At 33.0% G+C, this 23,465-nt stretch overlaps 1 protein-coding gene across 1 annotated transcript; it reads right to left on the bottom strand.

Annotated features, from left to right (window-relative positions):
* Positions 1-4,003: 4,003 nt before the first annotated feature.
* LOC120195321 (filament-like plant protein 4) lies at positions 4,004-9,307 on the bottom strand. Its single transcript, XM_039197386.1, has 6 exons — positions 9,033-9,307; positions 7,964-8,110; positions 7,563-7,782; positions 5,019-7,458; positions 4,854-4,908; positions 4,004-4,592 (listed from the first exon to the last, which is right to left on the bottom strand). Exons 2-6 carry the CDS (start codon positions 8,087-8,089, stop codon positions 4,161-4,163), a joined length of 3,273 nt encoding a protein of 1,090 aa, XP_039053317.1. The 5' UTR covers positions 8,090-8,110; positions 9,033-9,307; the 3' UTR covers positions 4,004-4,160.
* Between the last annotated feature and the right edge of the window lie 14,158 nt (positions 9,308-23,465).

The raw sequence follows: 23,465 nt of genomic DNA, 5'->3' as shown, positions 1-23,465 counted from the left end.
ATAAAAATGTAAATTAACCTAGTAGGGTCGGGTCGGTGATTTTTCACCTTAAACCTGGTCCTACCCCTCCCCGCCCAAAAATTATATATTATATAACTAGCCCTGAGCCCTGATTTAAAAAAAAATACCCCTATAAGGTCGGGTCGAGTCGGAAGCCGTCAGGTTCGAGTATTTTGACCAAAGACAATATCAATATCAAAATGTTTGTATTTAACTCATCTTTCTTCTCCTATAATTGATTTCCCATGAAATCCAATAAAAAACTAATAATTTTAGGAATTTGGATACTTTCTTAAATTTGAGAGATTTGATTTGAGGTGTTTGTTTACAAAACTGAAGGATGAAAAATATTAGTTTGAGAAGACGAACAATGTACCTCAAAACTAACCTCATTAGACGATCATAAGAAGAGATCATAGTTGAAACACCCTAATCCAATTCGACTCGAAGATCGAAAGATTTAAAGTGTCATAAAATAAAAGCATAATATTAGAGTTCACAAATACGGGGAGCTCCCAAAATCATCATAGTAATAATATGGCATTTAAAGCAAAATAGAGTTACAACTGAATACAATAGAGTCTACGAATAATAAATGCCCTCTAAATATGACTCAAGACGTACTCTGAAGCCACAGTTGATTTGGAATCTACTGACGACAATAATGCTCCTCGACTGATCTCCTACGAACCTGCGCATGAAAACACATTTCGAGCGTTGAGCTTATGCGCTCAATGCCACAAGAACAATTGTATTGTACTACATGCATTCACTACATGACCATGCTAATGGCATAAGTATGAACACATAAAAATGCTGACATGCAAAGCCAAGGTAGGCATCATGGTGTGGTTGGGGGTTCTGCATCTCGGAGCACTCATCTCTCTAGCCTATCTAAGAAACCCTCGAGTATCTGAAGTGAGATCCGAAACTATATTGGAAACGTACATCCGACCAACTTACTTCATTAAGTCTTGGGGCATCTGTACGCAGTTGGCATTTGAAGTGCCTTGACACTATCTGAGATATATCTGGATATTCTAATATATAAGATATTCATAATACTGCTAAAGTAGCTCGGGTGTCCTGGTTGTTTCCCGAGAGTCACACAATGATGGTTTTATGTTATCCTAGTTGGTATCATTTCTAACTGCAATTGTATTGATTATTATTGTTTCCACTTGTAGTTTTATTTCGATGACATTTTGGTGTTATTGGGCCCCTCGAGTCTAACCCGTAACCATTTGGGCTTCTTACCCAAAACTATATGCTAGTACTGATATTGTGTCCTGTAGTATCGGCACTAACCCTTTAGTATCAATACCCACCATTGGTACCGATAATAACAATGGCTATTGGGATCTAAGGGAACTAGGTAGTGTCGATACTCTTGGCTAGAGTATTGATACTTTTGAACTAAGGTATCGAAACTATCTTGGGTATCGACACCAAAATTTGCTTCGATGTTTTAAAAATTAATTTAGTATTGATAACCCTACTGAGAGTATCGATACTCTAACCCTCAGTATCAATACTCCCATGAGTACCAATATCAAAATTGGCTACTAAAATTTGCAAAGTGATCTCGATATCGATACCCCTCCTATGAGTATCAACCAACAATATATATACTCGTTAAACAAGTATAGATACTCCTAGCCTAAAATCCTCTTATTTTAGGCTATTTGATGTACAATATTCATATTGTTCTTCCAATACCGATACTCAAACCCAGAAATGTCCTGTTTGGGCACAAAAATGACTTCCTATTTCACCCAAAGCCCTACTCAGGTTTCCAAGTGTTTTTAAGTTTTATGTATGTTAAGAGAGGTCATAATAGATCCATAAACATGTTGAAAAACAAAAAATACTAAAATCTACCATAGACATGTTTTTATGCTTCATAACTCATGCAAGCTAACAACACACACCTAGTGACCTTCAAGTGGTAGAGATGAGTTATAAGTGTGTTACCTTGAATTATAAGCTCATGAAAGTGTCCAAAGCTCAACCAAGTGCCACTTTTTCCTTTCCCTTGCTCTTGAAGCTTTCTCCAATTTTCTCACTAGACAAGAAATCAAACACAAGAGTTACTAACTTGTTGGGAAGCTTAGAAAATGATTTAGAACATTTCTTGAGACTTAAATCTATAAAAACAAAATGAGCTGTAACACTTGAGTTTCTTAAATCCCATTAAAACCTCCACTTATGACCACCATGGTTAAAACTTAGTTTTGAAGGCTTGAATGGAAGCTTGGGATGAGGTGATCATAATTCTTACCTTGTAATTCTCGTGTTGCAACTAGAATACCACAAAGTTACTACCTTTTTTATCTTAGACTTGAGGAAGAGGATGAAGAGAGGTGATGAAGTCTTTGGGAGAAGAAAATGACAAAGGAGGAGGAAAAAGAGAGGGTGCAGGGATGAGATCATCCCACATAAATGAGATTTAGCCTTTCAAAAAGAAAAGAGGTAAATCATTCCCTTGGTCCTTCAAGCTTTGGTCACAGTTTAAAAGCACCCTTTTTTATCATCCATTAGGCCCAAACTTGGCCCATACCAACACCCAATCGGACTAAGTTTCTCAACAAGGCTAATGGAAAATCCTAAACACTCTCGGTTTAACCTAAACCTACTAACTCGAGTTTTGGGAGGGTTTCATAGAAAACCAATCCTAGGGGAATAAAGAGGAGTCAAATGATAACGTTTTGATATCAAATTTGTTGCAAAAGACGACCGATAACGGACGGTGATTGCTTGTTGGTGCCAAAAACGAAATTTTTTAAAAATTTAGTGTTAAAATCAATACACTCCTGAAATCCAGTGCCTAAAACGACTTAGTTTTAGGCATCAATGGCCGTCACCAAAATGGTGTTGTTCTGTCCACATCATCATGCTATTAAAATTTAACGGTCCAATGTCATATTTGAAGGTAAAACCAAAGTTCAATTCTATAATTGGAGAAATTAAAAGTTCGGTAGTATCTTGTGTAGTTTATTTTTATTGTTATTCGGAGGTCAAATTATGGTTATGGTCCATAATGCTTAAATTTAAAATGACATAATCTGATCCTCAATTTTTATGGTGTTAATATGTATTAGTTAATGCAAATTGTTAAAATCATGTTAATAAAAAATAGAGAGGTCAAGCTATGTCAAGATTGACGTATAGAGACTAAAATCTTAAATTTGATTATAGTAAGGAGACTATATCATAATTTGACCATTACATAATGTAATCGTAAAGCATATGCATATACAAATTAAATGGTTCAGACTGCAGATGCAATTTACAATTTACTAACATGTCAAAATCAATCCGTAAAAATGTAACATTATATAATTAATTGAATAATTGTTTTAATTAAAAGTAATAAAAAATTACATATAATTTATATAAGGTGAAACTTGATCTAAACCTTTGCTTCGTCCCTGTCAAATTGAAATTAGAGAATAAAAATTTAAGTAACATCAGTGGTTTGCCATTACATTAATGCCTGGTTGATAATATTAATGTTACGTAATGGTCACCTCGAATTTGATAAATATAATAATCATTTTACAATAGTTTAATAAAAAATATTTATCATTTTATAACAATTAAAAAATTGATCAATTTATACTAATTTAATAAATTTAATAATTATTTTATAACTATTAAAAATGTTCTAACCAAAAAAATCATTAGAGCATAACTTAGGGACTTCTAATTACGCTTCAAAATTTTCTACCATGTACGATAAATCTAAACCTCCACATCGCAACAAATAATATTCTTATTTATTTGGTGATAAAGAGTTGATGTAGTTTGCATGTTTGATATTTGTTCATGTCTGTCACATTGTTTGATGTTGGCTGCTCCACCCAGTGTTGTTATTTCATTTTCTTTATTATTTTTAATATTATTTTTAATTGTATATGGTAGTGTATTTGTATAACCTTGTCACGTTTAACATATCTCGCTTTTATCATGTTCTTGGGTAGGCTTCAAATGAACAGAACTACCACATATACAAAATGTGTTCAACATTCCAAAACTATGTTACATTCACTTAGGCAAATTACACAGGATAGCATATACAGTCATTAGTTACAAAATTCTAAGCTTTGGTTCTTCCAATTATTTCCAGGTGAGAGTTTCTGTGTCCATGAACTGCTGTCTTAAACACCATTCTTTCCTTTGGAGGAAAAGAATCGGCTAAAGCCTCTCGAATGTTTCTCCGGTGTTGTTGTGGCAGAAGTCGAAGATTGAGTGCGATACCTGTGTTTCGAACCAACTGGTGATCTCAAAAGGTTTGTTTCGCTATCAAAAGGGCTGCACAGTGTGTTAAAGGACTCCGTAGGGGATTCTGCACCAGTCGGGATTCCGTTCCCGGACTCAGCAGTGTCTATCTCTGCCTGGTAGTCTTGCAAGTTCATGCCGCTGATAGTGGGTTCATCCTCATTGAGACCTTCACCCTTCTGACTCCTCTCATTGTAGGGTGATCCCATCTTATCGGTTTGAGGACGGAGAGCTTTCAATTGCTTGCCGAGAAGGAATATGGTTTCTTGACATTCCGCTAGCTTCTCGGCCGCAGAGGCTAATTTTTGGTCCTGTGGTCAACATGATCAATCTTAAAGTCGGGCTTTTTAGATTGCAGAATAAAAATAGAACCGAGGAAGAATGACTTGTACAAGAAGTCTCATGGTTGCAAATAAGAAAACCCTGTTAATATGGATTGTTCCATAAAATGGATTCAAAAGTGATCATATCATGACCATATCCGACACTATAATGCGCTCGTTATTATTTTTTAACATTAAAAACATTAGGTTTCATGGTTTTAAGAAAGATGAGATGAAATATAGTTTCACCTGCTTGTTCTTGAGGTCGTTATCGTCTGCCGAACAAATAGAACATTTCCCACTCCTAAAAGTGATGGAAAACAATTATGTTATATGTAAATACGCAGGCATATAGGATCAAACGACAAAGAGTGGTAGTAACTTTAAATTGTATAAAAAGAGTGCAACGCTTACATTTTCAATTGTTCTTCTAGTTCCTTACATCGGGCAGAAGAATCATGATGACTTTTCTTTTCATCTTGAAGCTCACTTTCCAGAGTTCCGATTTTTTCTCTGAGATGGATCAACTCGGTCTCTAACTTCTCTGCGCGTGTTTCAAGTGACCTGTATGACTCTACCATGCACTTGAGCTGTGTCTCAGCCAAGCTGTTTGATTTTTGAGCAGAGGCCAGTTGAGATGTTGCTTCTGCTAGAAGCTGCTCGGTTTCATGTAATTGAGACTTAGTCATCTCCAGATTTTCAGTACATCGAGAAAGATCTGTCGCCAAGTTTTCTTTTTCCAACTTCAAATCCTCGAACACTTCCAGAGAGAGGTTGCTCGTTTGTTTTGATTCATATTCCGAGACCATGTTTTCATCATCAGCGCCCTCAGGATTGGAAGTTGGATTCAAAATGTGGGCACAGCCATTTTGATATCTCCCTTCTGATGAATCATTTTGATTTACCTTATTTTCTGGTAAAACAACCTTATCTATGCATTCGGAACTATTGATTTCGGCAACACTACTTTTGTAGCCAAGCACATTGAATCTTATTTCACTGGTTATGGCTAAAACAGTAGAAAGGTCAAAGATGAAATCACCTAAACTCACATTGCTGCATAAGACCTTATTGTAGGTGACAGAGAACTCATCAATTTTGTGGCTTAATCCATTGCCGTCGGAAGAGAAGTCAACTGCCCTTGATTCTTTTCCCAGGTACACTACAAAGTCATGAATCTGAGAAATTGCAGCAACTAATTCTCGACTTATAGTTTGCACAGTTTCTGAAGCCACCTTATCACCTTGGGGCACATCAATTTCCTCTACAGTTAAGCTACCATTTCCATGACAATCCTGTCCATTGCATGTGCCATTAGAGTCATGCACCTCCTTGAAGACACCACTGACAGAGTGCTGGCTTAGGGTATCATGTGCATCTTGAACTGCACATTTGACATCCCCAAGAATATTTTGCACATCACCATCCTTGGACATTAATTCAAGCACCATAGAGAGCTTTCTTTGAAGCTTCGTAACAAGCAATTTGTCTGCATCAGATTCAGTATAGACTTCTGACAAATCCATATCCGTAGACCCAGGATTTGCTGATGGTGATAGATCATACTGGTTTTCAGACTGGAGTTCTTTAAAAGAAATCTCTCCTGATGCATCACCGTTAACAATTTCCGATGTCTTATTGTTGGACCAATCTGAAATGTTGGTTGCACCATTTGCAGTTGAATCATTCGGAGAACATACCAACTTCTCCATCTCAAGAAAATCATCCATGATATCCAGGTGCTTTGCATTTTCAGTTCTATTCGACTTTTCAATGCTCTTTTCCTTCTTGAATGGAGAGAGCTCAGAGATCGCATCTGTTGTCCATGAGTCAGCACAACTTTTTTTATCATCATTTCCATCATCAGACACCGAAGTCACACTTGGTGAATTGCTAGCATTTCGACTTGAGTAAACTTCAGGAATCTGACCTTTTGAGGGGCTGCTTTGTTGGTTGCTGATGGTGAGTTGCGCTTCTAAAGTTTGAAGCTTGCTAGATGTTTGAGCACACAGATCCCTAGACGCCAGTAGTTCACTGTTACGCTTTGCCAAAGCTTCTTTCAGCATCTTTGTTTCTTCTTCCATTGCTAATAATCGTTCCGTGAGAAACTCATTCTCTTTCTGGAATTTCTGTGCATTGTCAAGGGAGAAGTCAGTCACAGCGGGCACGTGTGGACTAGAAGGTCGGGTGGGACACCTCTTTATTCGAGTATCTCCATAGTCCCGTCCTAAACTCTCAACCTCTAGCTTCATTTGGGCAAGTGCAGCAGGCCCGGGCAACTTTTTCCGCACGAGACCTCGTAGCCTCTGGCACTCTGCTTCTAGCTTTGCTATCTTTTTGACACCCTCCATATGCTGCTTGTTAGCTGCTTCTGCAGTTCTCATGCTCATATTTCTTTCCTCGTTACGAATTTCTAGCTCTTTGGAAGCTACATGAAGCTCATACTTCAGTGAATTTATTTCCCTTTCGCACGATTCAATGTTGCCCTTCAAAAGCTCAATTTCGGTCTCAGCTCTCAACTTTTCTTCAGTAATCTTGACCAGCATGTTAGAACGTTCTTGCAAAGACCTTGAAATTGCAGCATTTTCAGCATCGGACTTAAGGAGCTCTTGTTCTAAATTAGCTATCTTCGCTTCAAGCTCAAGCTTAATCTGTTCACATTGCTTGTTTTTGCTAACAGCCAAATCTTCCAACTTCCGTTCGTGTTCTTCCTTCAGATTTCGGATTTGTCGCATGCACTCCTTAAGAGCGCCATCCAAATGCGATGCCCTATCTTCAGCAGTAAGCTTCAAAAGAGTAACAGATTCAAGATGATTTTTCAACGCCAAGGTCTCTGCTTCAGCCTTTTCCCAACCTACAGTAAAATCAACAGCAAAGATTGAGAAAAAAAATCAGGCCGAGCTTAACCGGAAGACATTAGTCTTATATTAGACTCTGAACACTTGAGCAAAGACTAACCCGAGACTGCTTCTTCTGCAACTTTAGTGTGCTGTTTCACCAACTCTTCCTTGGTAGTAATCTCTGCATTAGCAGCAGAGAACTTTTCATTCAAGTCCTTAATCTCGTCCTCAAAGGTCTGAACTAGTTCCTCGTATGTTTTCACTTGATTCTCCAAACCAGTGAGGTGCGAATACGATTCCATGGAAATTTGAACATACTTCTGTCTTTTGTAGGCATCCTATTCAACGAAAAATCACAGAATCAGTATCTGATCAAACAGCTCAGCAATTTGGATGATAAGAAGATCCAAATCTCTGTTCCAGCTGAGATAATGCACTTCGAATAAAAATCAATAATGAAAAGGAAGCCTAAGCAAGTATGTTTGCTGTGCATTTTAGTTATAAGTATAAAAGATTTACCTGGTCGGTTTGAGCTGCAGCTGAGGCCAAAGTAGCGGCGGCCGCATCTGCTTCAGCAGCAGCCGCAGCAGCAACTTTATCAGCTTTATCGGATGATTTTTTCTTCCAAGGCCACCGACGGTCCATTATTTGCAACCCTTGTGTTGCCTATGTCAATAAGACCATACAATTTGTCGGGAAAAACTAAACATCATAGCCTCCCTCCAATTAAAAAACAAATATATAAGAATACACATTGCAGCCACACGATTCGACTCGAGTACTTTATTTTCTGATAGAGAAGGAAACAACTTCAAACGGAATTCAATTTCCTCAAAACACATTCAAAAACTATAACCAGAAACATGCTTGATGACACTGACAGCTAATTGTTTCTAGTATGAATTCACCAAACTATTAATTATTTTCAATTAATTGTCACCGAGAATCCAAAGAACAAAGTTCATTTTTTTTACTAGAATATACTTTGACAGCTGTCAGAAAATCAAAGTTTTTCTTCTCTATCATCCCACATTTTCTTAGCTACCAAACAGAATGTAAAGTGAGGGGGGGGGGGGGAAGGCTGCAAGCTTGAAAATCTACAAAGTAGATTGTACTACTAGAATAATCTACTACTAGAATGAAGAAGAAGAAACAGGAGTTTGGCAGATTTGGGACTGAAAGAAACGTGACGGAAAAAGACAAGCCGTCAATTTAGAAACTGAAATATAAATATACATGAAATAGAATCAGATGAGATTGAAATCTCAAGCAAAACCGAGTTTGTCAATGGCTTCAGGTGAAATCTAAAAGATCTAATAAAAATCCGAACATAATAAACCTCACCGACAAAAAAATCAACAAAAATCTCAAAGGGAACATTTTACCGAGCATGAAACCGAACGTCTCTCTTGCAATTAAAAAACAAACCAACTAAATGCAGAGGCAAAAACATTTTTTTTTCATTTGTACTCACTGTACACAGTTCAACTGTGCTGGCAACACCAACAGTTTATAGTTAGACAAAAAAAAACTAAACCATTCAATCAACTATCAAGCAAATGAGGCGTATTTGATAAACTGGACTTACCTTTGAGAAATGTAGCTTTGTAGAGTGAGTTCAGTGTGATGAAAAGAGTGTTGTTTGAGATTTAAAGATTAAGATCTTCTTTGTTCGTGGTTTCTTTTCTTTGTTCGTGGTTTCTTTTTAACCGGGTTTCGAGAAACTGAAAGAAGTGGCGGCGTCGGCGGAGGAGAGCAGGGAAAGTGGTGGTGGTGGTGGTAGAGTTGGGTAATCAAATATTGCAAATGTTGCAAAGAGCCAAAACCAATCAATCACCTTGAAAAGTTATTAATAGTTCTGCAAAAATGACATATGAAAAATATAAAGAAAAACTGCTGCTTACATAAACGTAAGTACATATATGGTAAGAAAAGGTAAATTCCTTATACTGAAATTTGTTAAAATCAATTAATCTACATGTAAAAGCATTTAACACAAAGACTTTAATGATGTAATTAAATAAATCAAATCAAGCTTATGACATAATTATTAAGAATTACATGTTTATGCTTTAGTACTTATATCATATAATATCGCAAGTCTTAATTCCTTAACATAACGTATACTTACTATCATATACTCACCTAGTCTCAATGAACACTCTTAAGCTCTTGTTTTCTTTGCGTATCTTACTCTGCCGACCTATCAAAACTTTGCTTTCGATCGATGTCTACACAATTATATATTTATACTATCAATATCCCATTGATATACTATAATCTATAATTTCTTAGGCTGAAAGAAATATTTATTCCATTTCCCATTGAAGTGCATCGGTACATTCTACAGTGTATCGATGCATTCTTTAACATGTGCATCGATGCACTATCCATGCATCGGTACACAAATCACCTTCGATGTTCTAATCTTAAGGGGTGCATCGATGTATTCCATATGCATCGATGCACTAATTGCATTTGATATTCATTTATTTGAGAGTGCGTCGATACACATTGAAGATGCATCGATGCACACAACCCATAAATTACATTTTGAGCCCGAAAATTCTTACTTTTTCCTCAAATTCTACTTATTAACCCCTCCTTATACCATAAAACTTATTTATACATATGTAAACCTTCTTATAACATTATAACACTTCATTATCCCTCATAATTCACCATAATTCTTGAATCAAAGAATTTCATCAAATTTTCCATGTGTTCTTTGTTCAATTCTATCACCTCTAACTTCTTAATTAACCCTTTGACAAGTCAAATCCATCCTTAGAACTTCAAAAACCTTTCTATAACAAAAGTTCATTTCTAAACTCTTAATAGAAATTCCTTTCTATTTCTCTCTTCTTGGTGTTTTAATCTTATATAAACTTTACTTAAGCTTATATAACACCCAAATAATCAAAACCTACTTAATATTCAAGAAATCAACAACTAAAATCAAACTTACCCTTAACAATGGAAGCCAACATGAAGAAGGAAGAAGAATAAATAAGCTTTCCATAAAACTCTCCCCATCCCCACATGTTATCTTCCTAAATAAGGGAGATAAAAATATCCTCCAAGCCAAATTACCATGATAACCTTATAATCCTTTCATATTTACCCTTTATCCAATATTGAAATATTCTTATAAAAATCCTTAAACTATTCAATTTCCTAAATTGATCCCCAAATTTCAAAAATTCTCATTTTAGTCACTGACTCGAATTTCAGGATGTTACATATTCATACATGTATGACTAATCATCCATTATACAAGGACTTCGCGACTACTCCCATTTCACTAACATGGTCAATAAATGTCTTAGGAGCTAGTCCTTTAGTCAACGAATCTGCAATCATATAATTGGTGACAATGTGCACTGCTTGAACTATTTGATTTTGCACCTTTTCTTTGACAAATGGATACTTTAAATCCATATGTTTGGCATCTTTAGAGTATCTATTGTTCTTAGAGAAGAATACAGCTACCACATTATCACAATAAATCCACATCGGTTTAACAATGGTACCAACGATGCCAAAACTATAAACAAAGTTATGCAGCCATAACGATTGAATTGTAGCTTCAAAGCATGCTACAAATTCAATCTCTATAGTGGAAGTAGCAATGACAGACTGCTTACCACTCTTCCATGAGACAAGTCCATCAGTTAAAGGAACACATAGCCAAATGTAGACTTTCGGGCATCCGAACATTCGGCATAGTTCGAGTCTGAGTAACTAACAACCTCAAGGTTACTAGTTCTTCTATATGTGATCACGTGATCCTTAGTGCCTTACAATTGCCTTAAACTTTTTTTGGAGATCTTCAATAAACCAGTCCAGGATTTAATTGATAACGACCCAACATACCGATCACCAGGCTTATATCCGCCCTAGTACAAGTTTGAGCATACATCATACTCCTGACTAAATAAGCATAAATGATATTATTCATTTCTTACTTAGAGCTTTGCCGCCACTAGAACCAGCGTTTGAATTACCACAATATGCAAAGTTGGCTTGGGGAAGTTTGACATTAAGGTATTCTTTTTGCCTTGCCTCCTCTTGCAAGAGCATGGCCTTAATATCCGAAAGATGCAATTTTTCCTTAAGTTGGTTTTATGTTCTCCGAAATTGCTTGAAATCATCACCCTTACATAATTTCAGCATGAACTCAACCAACACCCTCTCACCAAGATTCATATCCAAACTTTTTAGCCTGTTGTAAGTATTCACCATGAGAGTAACGTGTTCTTCCATTGACTGAGCTATAATGTACTCTCTATTAGATAAATCATCAATAAGAGCAGCAACAACAGATTTATTCATAATGTCTGTCATAATACACTTCTTAATTTCAGCCACAAATTCCCTCACATTCTCAGTCTTGGGTTGGGAAGACATATTATATAATATTATACGTTGTGTTAAGCTTAAGAAAGCTCATCATACGCCTATTTGATCTCTTCCAGTTCTCCTGCAGTTTCGCAGTTTCTTGTCTGCCTCCGGACTAGTATCGATCTGTTTAGTGGGCTCATACATAACTAGAGCTAAATCGATTCCCAAAATGTCAGCATTTAGCTTGACATATTCAATCCAATCATCATATTTCTACCCATTAAATTTGATACCATTGGCAGTCATATTTGACATAGTAGAGACCACTACAAACATTTACATCTTATATATTAATTGCTTTGAATTTAAACCACAATTCAGACTATAACATATACCAAAACATTGTATTTAAATTTACCTTTGGACTAAATTTAAACACAACCAACAATCATCAAACATGTATCATTCTTATAACATATATATATAAGGTCAATCAAGTTTACTTTAACATACAAGTCATATTTAAATATAACTTATATATTAATTAAACAAAGTTCATAACATACTTCAATTGTTATTAACCATGAGTAAGATCTACCTTTCGGTAATCGTATAACTACATGTTAATAACTATAAATGTTTATTATTCTTAAATGTTATTTATGATACTACATGAAATAAACATTTATACACATAATATATAACATTTAATGAATTTTGAGTGTGCCACTTTCGTGACTAACACACTCACTAAAATACTAAAGATTTAAATCATGATCCAAAATTGTTTGATGTGATCATACACTTGCCATGGCAACTTCATTAACTGTACTTGCCTCGACAAACTTCACTTGCCACAACAACGTCATTAACTCTACTTGTTACGGTAATGTCATTCACATCAAACGGGGAACATATCATTGTTCCTTATCAATTAACAATCAATTTAATATCAATATCGTAATCAATTGTCAATTTGCAACTTCAATTAATCTTCAAGAAGAAAATACTCAAATTTCTTATGAAGCCTTTAATAAGAAAAAAATACTCAAATTTCTTATGAAACCTAAATTGGTGATTTAATTCCTATCAAACCGTCCTAGGATCAAAATCTGACTCTGATATCAAATGTTAAAATCAATTAATCTTTCATGCGAAAGTAATTAACACACAAGGATCTTGATAGGGTAATTAAATCAACCGAATCAAGCTCATAGCATAATTATTAAGAATTACAGTAAAAGAAATGAAAACTTACTTGATGATTATATTATGATAGTTGAATATCCCAAAAGCAAGAAATAATGAATGTTATACAATCTCAATATTGTATAATCCTCAATTCGCCTTGTAATGATATCAATACTTGTTTGATTCTTGATAAAAGAATTAGAACCCAAAATAGAGAGTGTTATTGTTTTCTTTTTAATAGAGAAAAAGAGAGAGCCTTGAAAAATTTTGTCTGCTACGTGAGTTTTTAAAAAACTGATTCCACTATGTTTTTTAAATCACAAAATAACTGAAAGGTTAAAATAACCGAAAGGACCCTCTACTTTTCAGTTACACATAACACCACTCAAACTTATATTTTCACGGTATGGGACAGAGGGAATTACACCCGATAATCACATCCTCATTACTACACTAATCATCACCGTGTGTACAACAACATCAATTATCAATTACTTAAATTATATGAATCAATATTATAAATCAAAGTTTCCAACAAAACTACATTCTTTTACCCATGTTTGCCTTCATTAAATTCTCAGATTCTAATTTCATATATAAAAATAATAAACAATGAAATAATTTTATATTATACTTATATCATATAATTATTCCAATAATAAATTAAAAACTTAAAATGTAATTAAATCTTTTTTTATTAGTCCAAGATGTTTATAAGAGATATTATATTATATAGAATCTTTGATATTCAAATTTAAAATTTCTAAAAATAATAATTACTTATTTAGCTATTGAAATAACTTAATTTATATAAAAATACGATTATATTTTTGGATCATCTCTGATTATATTATATTTCATATTTAGAGTATAATAAACTCTTGTGGTAGAAGCAACAGCTGAGCTGTAAGCGATATTAGGGAAAGTAGTGTTGTGTCTATGAGAAATGGGTGTTTAGTAAGAGTTACGACTTTGGACCACCGTCACCATTCACCACTCAATTTACAGCTAATAAAGAGGGTTTTTAATCATAGTCTTGTCTGCTATCATGCTCCGTCGCCTGCATCTGTTGCCATGAATCACCACCATCCTCCACCGTTGAAATTTCGTTTTCTTCGGTACATGGGCACTTGGGACTTGTTGCTGATCTCCGACCCCACTTGCATTAATTGCTGCTTTCTGCTTTGGATGCCATGCTAATTTTAGGTTAACTTTTGTCTTATTAATTTACAGAGATTTTATTGCGAAGAATCTTAATTCGAGGTGAGAAAAAAAAACTGTATAATTTAAGGTAAACCACATTAAATGGTTATTGAGCTTTTAAAGCATTCTCATTTCATTGAATTTTTAAAATTTAAAATACAGTTATTGGCACGAGCACGAAAAGAATAGCAACGACCATCCGTATGTGTTAATCGTAGATTTAATATATTTTTAAGTACTTAAATTATATTTTAAATTGATTTTTGGTGTCTAATAATTTTTTATTTTAAATAGTTACCTAATATTTTATACATTACACTTTTAAGTGTTTACCGTTAAATAATATGTATTACTTAACATGTTTTTTAAATAAAATATTTAAAAAAAATCAACGTGACATGTGTTACTTAAAAGTTTTTTTAACAATGGGCACTTAAAAGTGTAACGAGGAAAACGTTATACGCCTCCTAACGAATGTTTAGTTTAAGCACCTAAAAATGTATAAAACTTTAATCTTATTATATCTTTGGAGATCCTCTCTTGAAGCCTCCTAACGACCATCACGTTAAATCTATCATCACTCGATCAATAATTATAATAGGTTTTCATACAAATCTCTCTATTTATCGAAGTCCTTAAAAGTTGGTGTCTCCTAAACACAAACCTCTAATCAATTATATATCATAGATAAAACCTAAACAATATCTCTTATAGGTCCACGTGACGTTTTAGAGCTAAATCAAAAGTTTAACTACTAATATCAATCTAATATGTTGACATACAATTGATTATGATAATCATGTGGCTGACAACAATCACTAGAGATCATTATAAATACGTTCTCAATCGATATTAAAACAGGATTAAAATCCTTTTCAGTCTCATGTTGTCCTCTTCATTATCCATAACTCAATTTCTCCATCACCATTTTCCTCGTCATGACTCGTTTTTCTCTTCATTTAAATATGATTGTACTTTTCGTTTAAATCAAAAGAGATGAATCACTTAGAGTGAAAAGACTAAATTTATCTTTATAAACATACAATATGTTTAATCATTCAATAAATGTATGTTTAAAATATTGTATTTAAATACTTAAACTCACATATCTAAACAATGTGATATTTGAGAAAATCGGGAAAGTTTTCTAATCTTACATTGTTTAGATATGTAGATTTTTTATTGTTCAAATACAATCTTTTAAATATATATTTATTGAGTGTTTGAATATGCAATTAATAAATTTATGTCGTCATTGTTGTTTGACTCGTGCTTGTATAATTATGTGCCTTTAACATGCATTGTGTGCATTTGTTTTTCTTAGACAAAATTCGTATATTTGTTCATGTTTTTACTTTTTTATTACGATTCAACTTCAAAAACATACTTATATTAGAAGGTGACAATTAAATAAATAATTAAAATATATATTATAATAAAAAATATTTTTTTAAATAAAAGATATTTTCTTTTTAAATAGTATACATAATTATAAAATAATATTTATTTAAAATCTTTTAATCATTAATAATACATATTAACTATACACGTAACAGCTTAATTTCAAGATAGGTAAGAAAAATAATACTCATTTTTTACCCAAAAAATGAGAGATATTTGAATAGAAAACCTCTAAGAAGAAAGAGCAAGAGCGTGAGTGAAACAGACAAGTGGGCCCATATCCCACACGTTTCTGCAGTGGGTGGGACCTATGAGGAAAATTAGGGGAGAGGTTAAGGCACACGTGTCAATGGAAACGATCCACGTTTCATATAAGCCCAGAAGTGGACAGCGTCGGCAGAAGAGTTGAAAATGGGAGCCTCTCTAAATCTTCCGCACCACGACAAATCATAACAGAATTCCCACTCACCATGCAAAATTATTATTCTTTTTTTTTAATTAAAGGATTTCCTTTAAAATCCCATTAATATCCTTCGGATTTGGATGAATCTAGCGTCTGCAATTATAGTTGGCAATTTGGCATTGGCATGCCTCATTTTTAACTTTTCACCTTTTTCTTTTAGTAAAAAAGGTAAAGTTAAATTTTATACTTTTGTATTTTATTACATATGATGAGGTGTAACTAGATCACCTCATTTTTAATCCAAAAACATCCATACTAACATGGTCGGGGCTAATACATTAGAGTTCATGTGCAAATTCTGAAAAAGAGATTTTTAAATTCTTAAAAAAAAAGACTCTTAGTAAAAATTGCAAAGCTTAAATACGGTATATATAGGGAAATTTATAATATTACTAACTCAAATAGTAATGGTGTGAAATAGGAAGATCATGAAGATGAGCTCATTTATCGTAAAGTGGAGTTAGACCAAAAAAAAAGAGATTTTTATTGTAATAAATCTATTTTTTTGTGGCCCTTGCTATTCCGGGCCCCTGTTCGGTCGCACAAATTATGCTGCCTCTAGCCTCGCCTCTACATACCGATACAATAGGCTATATAAAAGTATGGATTAATTTCTTTATTAATACTGAAAAATCATATCTAAAGTTTAATTTTTTTATTTTATTTTAGTATTTCGTTTAAAATTTAACGTTAAATTTTTAAAAACTAGAAATTTAGGTACTAAAAAGACTAAAAATGATGGTTTATGTACTAAACGTGTTAATTTTTTAATGGTGAAATACTAAAATGAAACAAAAACTAAACGTTAGGTATGATTATGAATTTTTTAAAAAAGTTTTGATATTAAAACATGTTAAAACTAATAGATTAGGTACTAAATGCATAATTTACCCTAAATTCAATTTACTCAGGTGCAAATCGACATGTATGCAACAAAATTGAAAAAAAAGAAAAAGAAAAAGAAAATAGTGACCTCTTTCACAAGGCATAAACTAAAGCACTTGTAATTTAATTGTTAATCCATGACAAAGGGAATATTATGGCATATACTCACTCTCATCCTAAGATTTAATAATAAATTTAATTTTGCGAGAATTTCATTAATATTTAATTATTATATTTAATAAAGCACTTTTTAAGATCCTTTGGGAACATTATTAAGGTCTTTTAACGCCTTACCATTATGAGATAATGAAGCCACCCAACAACAACTTCAATGGATAAACTAAACTGCCTTTTTCTAAAGATTTGACATTGAAAATAACAAGCTAACTAAGGGTTTAATTATTGATTAAGAATGCACGAACATATAGTAACTGTCATGTCTGCCAAACATTTGAACACGACCAATCTATTCATGTCTCCATTTAGATTTATCAACTCATATATATATATATACACTTAATATTTTGGTCTTTTCTATATAAATTATGTTAATAGTATGTACATGGTTTACGTGTTGTATGAATTTTAAATTTTGGATGAACTACAATAAAAGTCACTAAAATTTTAAGTTGTTTTCACTTTGATTGTCCAAATAGAAAAATTTTCATCGGAGAATATTGTCAAGAAAAACTTTCGTTTTGGTTACTGAAATTAAATCATTAACGGTAGCTAACATGACACATTGAAAATTTTCTAAAAGGTTGACAATTAACTCTTTTTATTTTCTCTTCAATTTTATCATCGTTTAGTGTTTTATCCGATAAAAAAATCATTGAACTATTTTATTTTAGTATCTTCTTTCCTCTTTCATCTAGTTTTAACTCATTGGAAAACCTTTCAAACTCTTCAAATCTTAACCAAAACTAAAAGCTAAAATTTTTTGATACGTCACTATCAATCGTTAGATTAATTTGAAGCTAAACTATGTTAATTTTTGGTTAGACAAAGTCTTTTCACCATTGAGATTGATCAATGGTTGTTTCATTCATAGTAAATTTGACTTTTTACGGTAATTATCGATATAGAATATTAATTTTTTTTTTGAAAAAAAGATTTTAAAATGTCAGATCAACTTTTCAACAACTTTTAACGACAATTATCATAATAAAAACGAATAAAATTTAAATTTTAATAATTTGAGTGGATTCATTTCTAATTTTGATAATTCAAATGATAAGTCTAGGTTTTTCAAGTCGATTATTGTGGATTTTAATTAATTTAAATTTTCCTTATTTTAAGTGTTTATGATACTATGAGTTAAGATGGATCTACTTGATTCGAGTCCATCGAAATTCAGATTATTAATATTTTATTATGAATTAATTAAAGTCGGAAATGCTCACTTCTTATAATCCAATACGATTGGATGAATTGTATGTAGGTCGGGCAAAAGAGTGATTGTGATTAATCAGACCCACCGGAGTTAGGCTTCAAGTCGTTTTCTTTTGATCGGGTTATTCAAAAACATCTCAGTAGGCTTTGACAACAGAAAAGATTGCTACCAAACCATGATTAATAATTAATAATTACTTCCTAGGCTAATTATATCCTGTCGTACCAAAATAATTAATACTATATTAAATTAAGCCCAGTATAGGATTAACATATAGCTGCTTTGTAAACCATGTAACACTCCTATTCGTCCTGGATGTCTGGTCGAATACAAAGTATCAATCGGAATAATAATTATGAATAAAATAAACGAAACCACCTTCACAAAATGCATGGTTGGATACTTGGGGCCAATTTAGAACAATTAAATAGTATGAAGGACATTTGAGTAATACTTATTTAATTTTAGAAGATATGCATTTTATAAAATAATTGTAATAACAATATTTAGTGCACTTGTTATATTTATGGAGATCACCTTTAAAAATTGTTAATAAAATCTTCGGTGACTGTCAGATGTTCAAAGGCTAAAATCGTTTATAAACTTCTTTGATTATTAGAGCCTTTAATAAACTCATATATTCCAAATTACACAAAAGAATTTCAGTTTTCGGACCAGCAATCATACATATAAGACTCTTGATAGGTTCACGTGACATACTATAACGAAATTAAAGATCTAACATTCAAATTATTTAGTCTGTTAATCTAGATAAATTGCACTATTAATTAAACTATATGTTGGATAAATTAATGTGAGAATTATTTTATGTTGGACCAAGAAGATTTGAGCACATAATAACATACAATCTCGATGAAAACAATGTTGAAATGGGTAGAGTTGTCATAGAGATCGACAACTCAAGTTTTAATTATCATAAACTAAAAATTTGGCAGGTCGAAATTTTTTAACCAAACCTTGGATTTGTCCCTAAAATCTAGACATAAAGAACACCGCAACAGACAACTGGTTTGACATCAATTCGAAGAGTTGGTGGCTATTATCCAATACCCTGACCTCTTGTTTTTTTTGTGATGTTTGCAACCTAATTGACGTGCTTTTGAAATACATTTTAAAATACATGTGTTTTCTTGGTATTATAAGGCTCGTTAAGGGCACTAAGAGGAGGGCGTTTTATTAAAAAAACCTAATAATTCATTTATTAGAACTATCTCGTGTCCTAAACAATATTAATTGAAAAAATATATCTCAAACTGCACACATAAAACTATCTCGTGTCCTACAAAACACGTGTAAAGACCTCGGTTCTATAGGATACGAGACTTCTCCAACGTGGAAAAACTTTTAAGAGAATACAGAACGCGTTCTACACAACGCGAGATACACGAGAAATTGAAATGTTTCAGCAATTTATCGAGTATAGTATTTGTACAGAACGCGAGGTATATACATTTATAGTCCACATAGCAAGTATTTAGAGGCATGTTCGAGGTATACTTTCGGGTAGTAAATCTAATTTTTTTCATAATTTATAAGATTAATAGTGTAGTATTAGAATTTATCTTTCAATTAAGGTCAATATCGACACATACAATATATTGTAAGCAGGTTAAAAATCACGTTGAAAAAGGTTCCAAAGCTTGTTTTGTGCATGAAGAAAAAACTAAAATGATTCGATAGGCATATTCGAAGGGTTTTTTCAGGTAGTTAATCTAAATATTTTCGTAATTTATGAGATTAGAGGCGTAGTATTGGTACTTATCTTTAATTGAGGGTAATATTGGCATATATAGCCATTGTAAACAAAGTAAAAATCGCGTTCAAAATGGTTCCAAAGCTTGGTTTTGTGCATGAAGAAGAAGCTAACATGGCTTGATGGGCATATTCGGGGAGTATTTTTTAGAAGTTAATATGAAATTTTTCGTAATTTATAAGATTAAAGACGCAATATTGATACATATGTTTCAATTAAGGCTAGTATCGACATATACGAGACATTCTAAGTGGTGTTAAAATTGCGTTGAAAATGGTTCAAAATAAAAAATTGAAAACTAACGAATATATTTTGTTAATTACAAAAGTAGTACAATGAAAAAACATAGTTAATCGATGTGAGGACGTGATCGATTAGAATATTTGTTCTTCATGTGTCCGAGATTCCTAGAGATAGTGCATATCTTCGCCTGTTTGGTTCTTTCTTGATGTTCGACCAAATCCTCATCACAGTAAATCCGCGTTGATCATAGAAGACATTTTTTTCTCATCGTAGTGTAAAACCTGACCCTATTGTAGGTTCAACATCAATTTCATCCGGATCCCTTTTATTTCTAATGGATGGAAACTCCTATTGACAAGCATTGAATACAGCTTCAAGTAAGTGTACTAAATCAACAAATTTCATGTAGTGAATCCGTACATAAGAACAAGCAACAATGATGTGCACATACAAGTATTTGAATGCTTAGAATACTCCGTAATCGTAGGTTATTTCTCATAGATTAACACATATGTGTTGTACTAAATGCCTTCCGATGACCTCGAATAATCTGAAGCACAAAATTTTTTTTGTTCACGAGATACACATATCGCATTCATCGCATTTGAATGCTACATAAAGGTTTGTAATTTTGTGTGGAGGTTTGGGTAGATTGTGTGCCCACCTTCCATAAAGTCAATTGCTTGCTTTCCCAAGGTTGCTAACATGGTTGCCAACCGATAATATGTCACTTTGACAACAGAAGTGATACGCAAATATCACACTCCCTTAAGATGGTCTCATACGCTAGATTACGTATTTGATCTCTACGCCTCTGTTATAAATAAGACATATCTAATCAACTCTATCACGCAAAATATGTGTTAGAACATGTATGCATAAGTTCTTAAGGAAGAATTCCCAAGAGTTTATGTCTTCAATTTCGACTATTGTAAAGGCGATGTGAATAATTTTCCTATTGTCGCTTTGTGCAACTGCCAACAACAATATTTGTGTGTATCTGCCGTACAACTAAATGTCGTCGATTTGAACCACCGACTTGTAGTGGCGAAATGCATTAACGCACTATAGATATGTCCAAAATAGCTTGCAGAATTGGAACATACCTTCTACGACAATATCAATTTTTACGTCGGTACAATTTTCAGTTTCACAACTGCTCCTCATATGTGTTTTTACATCAATTTTAGCTATGGTTGCAACAGTCTTGTATAACGCAAGGTCCATTGATTCCTCACTTCAGAAAAAGTGCGATGACTTTTATAAATATGGGCCAATTTCTAGGGGATTTCCATATGTATTTAAAAAAATGGGAAAATATGTAGTAATATTGTGGAGTTATTCCTAAGAGAAGTGTTATCTAAAATTCTTGTGCATGTGACGTCTAATTCTATCGTTAATTTTCTCAATCCACGGTTGAGTTGCAAGACTTTTCATGAAGCTTCAAAGCACAATTATATCTTTAAAAATGTTTCAATCAAGAATATCAATATAATTCCATGGACTTAAATCAAGATTTTTTTTAAAGAAAGATGCAAAGCTAGTAATAATCACGAAGCATTATATAGAGGAATGCATTAACACACTACAGATATGTCAAAATAACTTGTAGAATTGGCACATACCTTGTATGATGCTATCATTTTTTTTGTCATTATAATTTTCAATTCCACAACTGTTCCCAATATGTATTTTTGCATCAATTTTAGTCATGACCACAACTGTCCTGTATAACGTAAGGTCCATCGATTCCTCGCTTCAGAAAGAGTGCGTGGACTTTTATAAATAGGAGCCCATTTCCGGGGGATTTCCATACATGTTTCAAAAAAATGGGAAAATATGTAGTAATATTGTGGAGTTATTCCCAAGAGAAGTGTTATTTAAAATTCTTGTGCATGTGACGTCTAATTCTATCGTCAATTTTCTCAATACACGGTTGAGTTGTAAGACTTTTCATGAAGCCTCGAAGCACAATTACATCTTTGAAAATGTTTCAATGAAGAATATCAACGTCATTCCGTGGACTCAAACCAAGAAATTTTTTAAAGAAAGATGCAAAGCTAGTAATAACCACGAAGCATTTTATAGATGAGGAATGTATGATTATTTTAGTGGAAGAAATTAGGAGTCTAGTCTACATCGTTTGAATAGAGAAGCCGGTAAAGGTAATATTAATGCCATATATGTCTATGATACTATTCTAATTTATATTTTGGGGGTGAATTAATTGATGAAGGATTTCAAATCGAGAAAGCTCTTGATCTTGCCAATTCTAAGAAAATAAATTAGAAGTGATCCATTCAGAGATCAATCTATTTGTAGGCTTAATGTCGTGGACTCGATCCAAATGAGATAATAATATAAACTTAAGGAGACCAAACGTCCCGAAAAATATTTTAGAGGACAACTCGATACAAATAACATACTTTAGGGGGACAATGGTGTATTTAATCCAAAATAATGTTTAAAATGTTAAACTATGTAATATGAATTTTTATAAATAAATTTAAATAAAAATTAGTTTTATAAATAATATTTATTTTTTATGACCTTATAAATAATATTTAGGCTTTTCTGATTGGTCAAACTTTTTACATTTTATTGGTGAAGTGGAAATATTCGAAATTTTAATCAAAGGTATTAAGTTTTTTCCAAGTAACTCATATATATTGACCGAGTAATCCTTATTGGATACTGCAGTATCGAAGATGACATTCCCAACTCAGTTTACTCCATTCGTAATCGTCAGGTTCATACCTAATCGTCAGGGTTATTTTCCCTTCCTGACTCATCCACACATTTTCCTTTTCTCTCCATTTTCGATCTGGAGTTAATATTTATGTATTCAATTTCGAATATGAATAAACTCATACTAAGGACCCTGTACCCAAGTTTTGGGCCGCCTTACTTGTCTTTGGGTCATATAACTTTTCTTAAGCGACAAACCAGCAGCGTAACTAGAAATAATCAAATTATTAGACTTTGACCTGATTTGATTTTATAAAATTATAATTACAATTTGAACGGCTCTTATGAAGAGAAACTCAGAATTTGAACGGAATCAAAATTAAAATAATTTTTTATATGATCTAACCTATTTCATCTTTTTCAAGCATTGAAACGT

The sequence above is a fragment of the Hibiscus syriacus genome, unplaced genomic scaffold (assembly GCF_006381635.1).
Source record: "Hibiscus syriacus cultivar Baekdansim isolate YM2019G1 unplaced genomic scaffold, ASM638163v2 tig00117011_pilon, whole genome shotgun sequence".
NCBI classification, from domain to species: domain Eukaryota; kingdom Viridiplantae; phylum Streptophyta; class Magnoliopsida; order Malvales; family Malvaceae; genus Hibiscus; species Hibiscus syriacus.
This window is presented reverse-complemented; position numbering and strand designations above follow the sequence as displayed.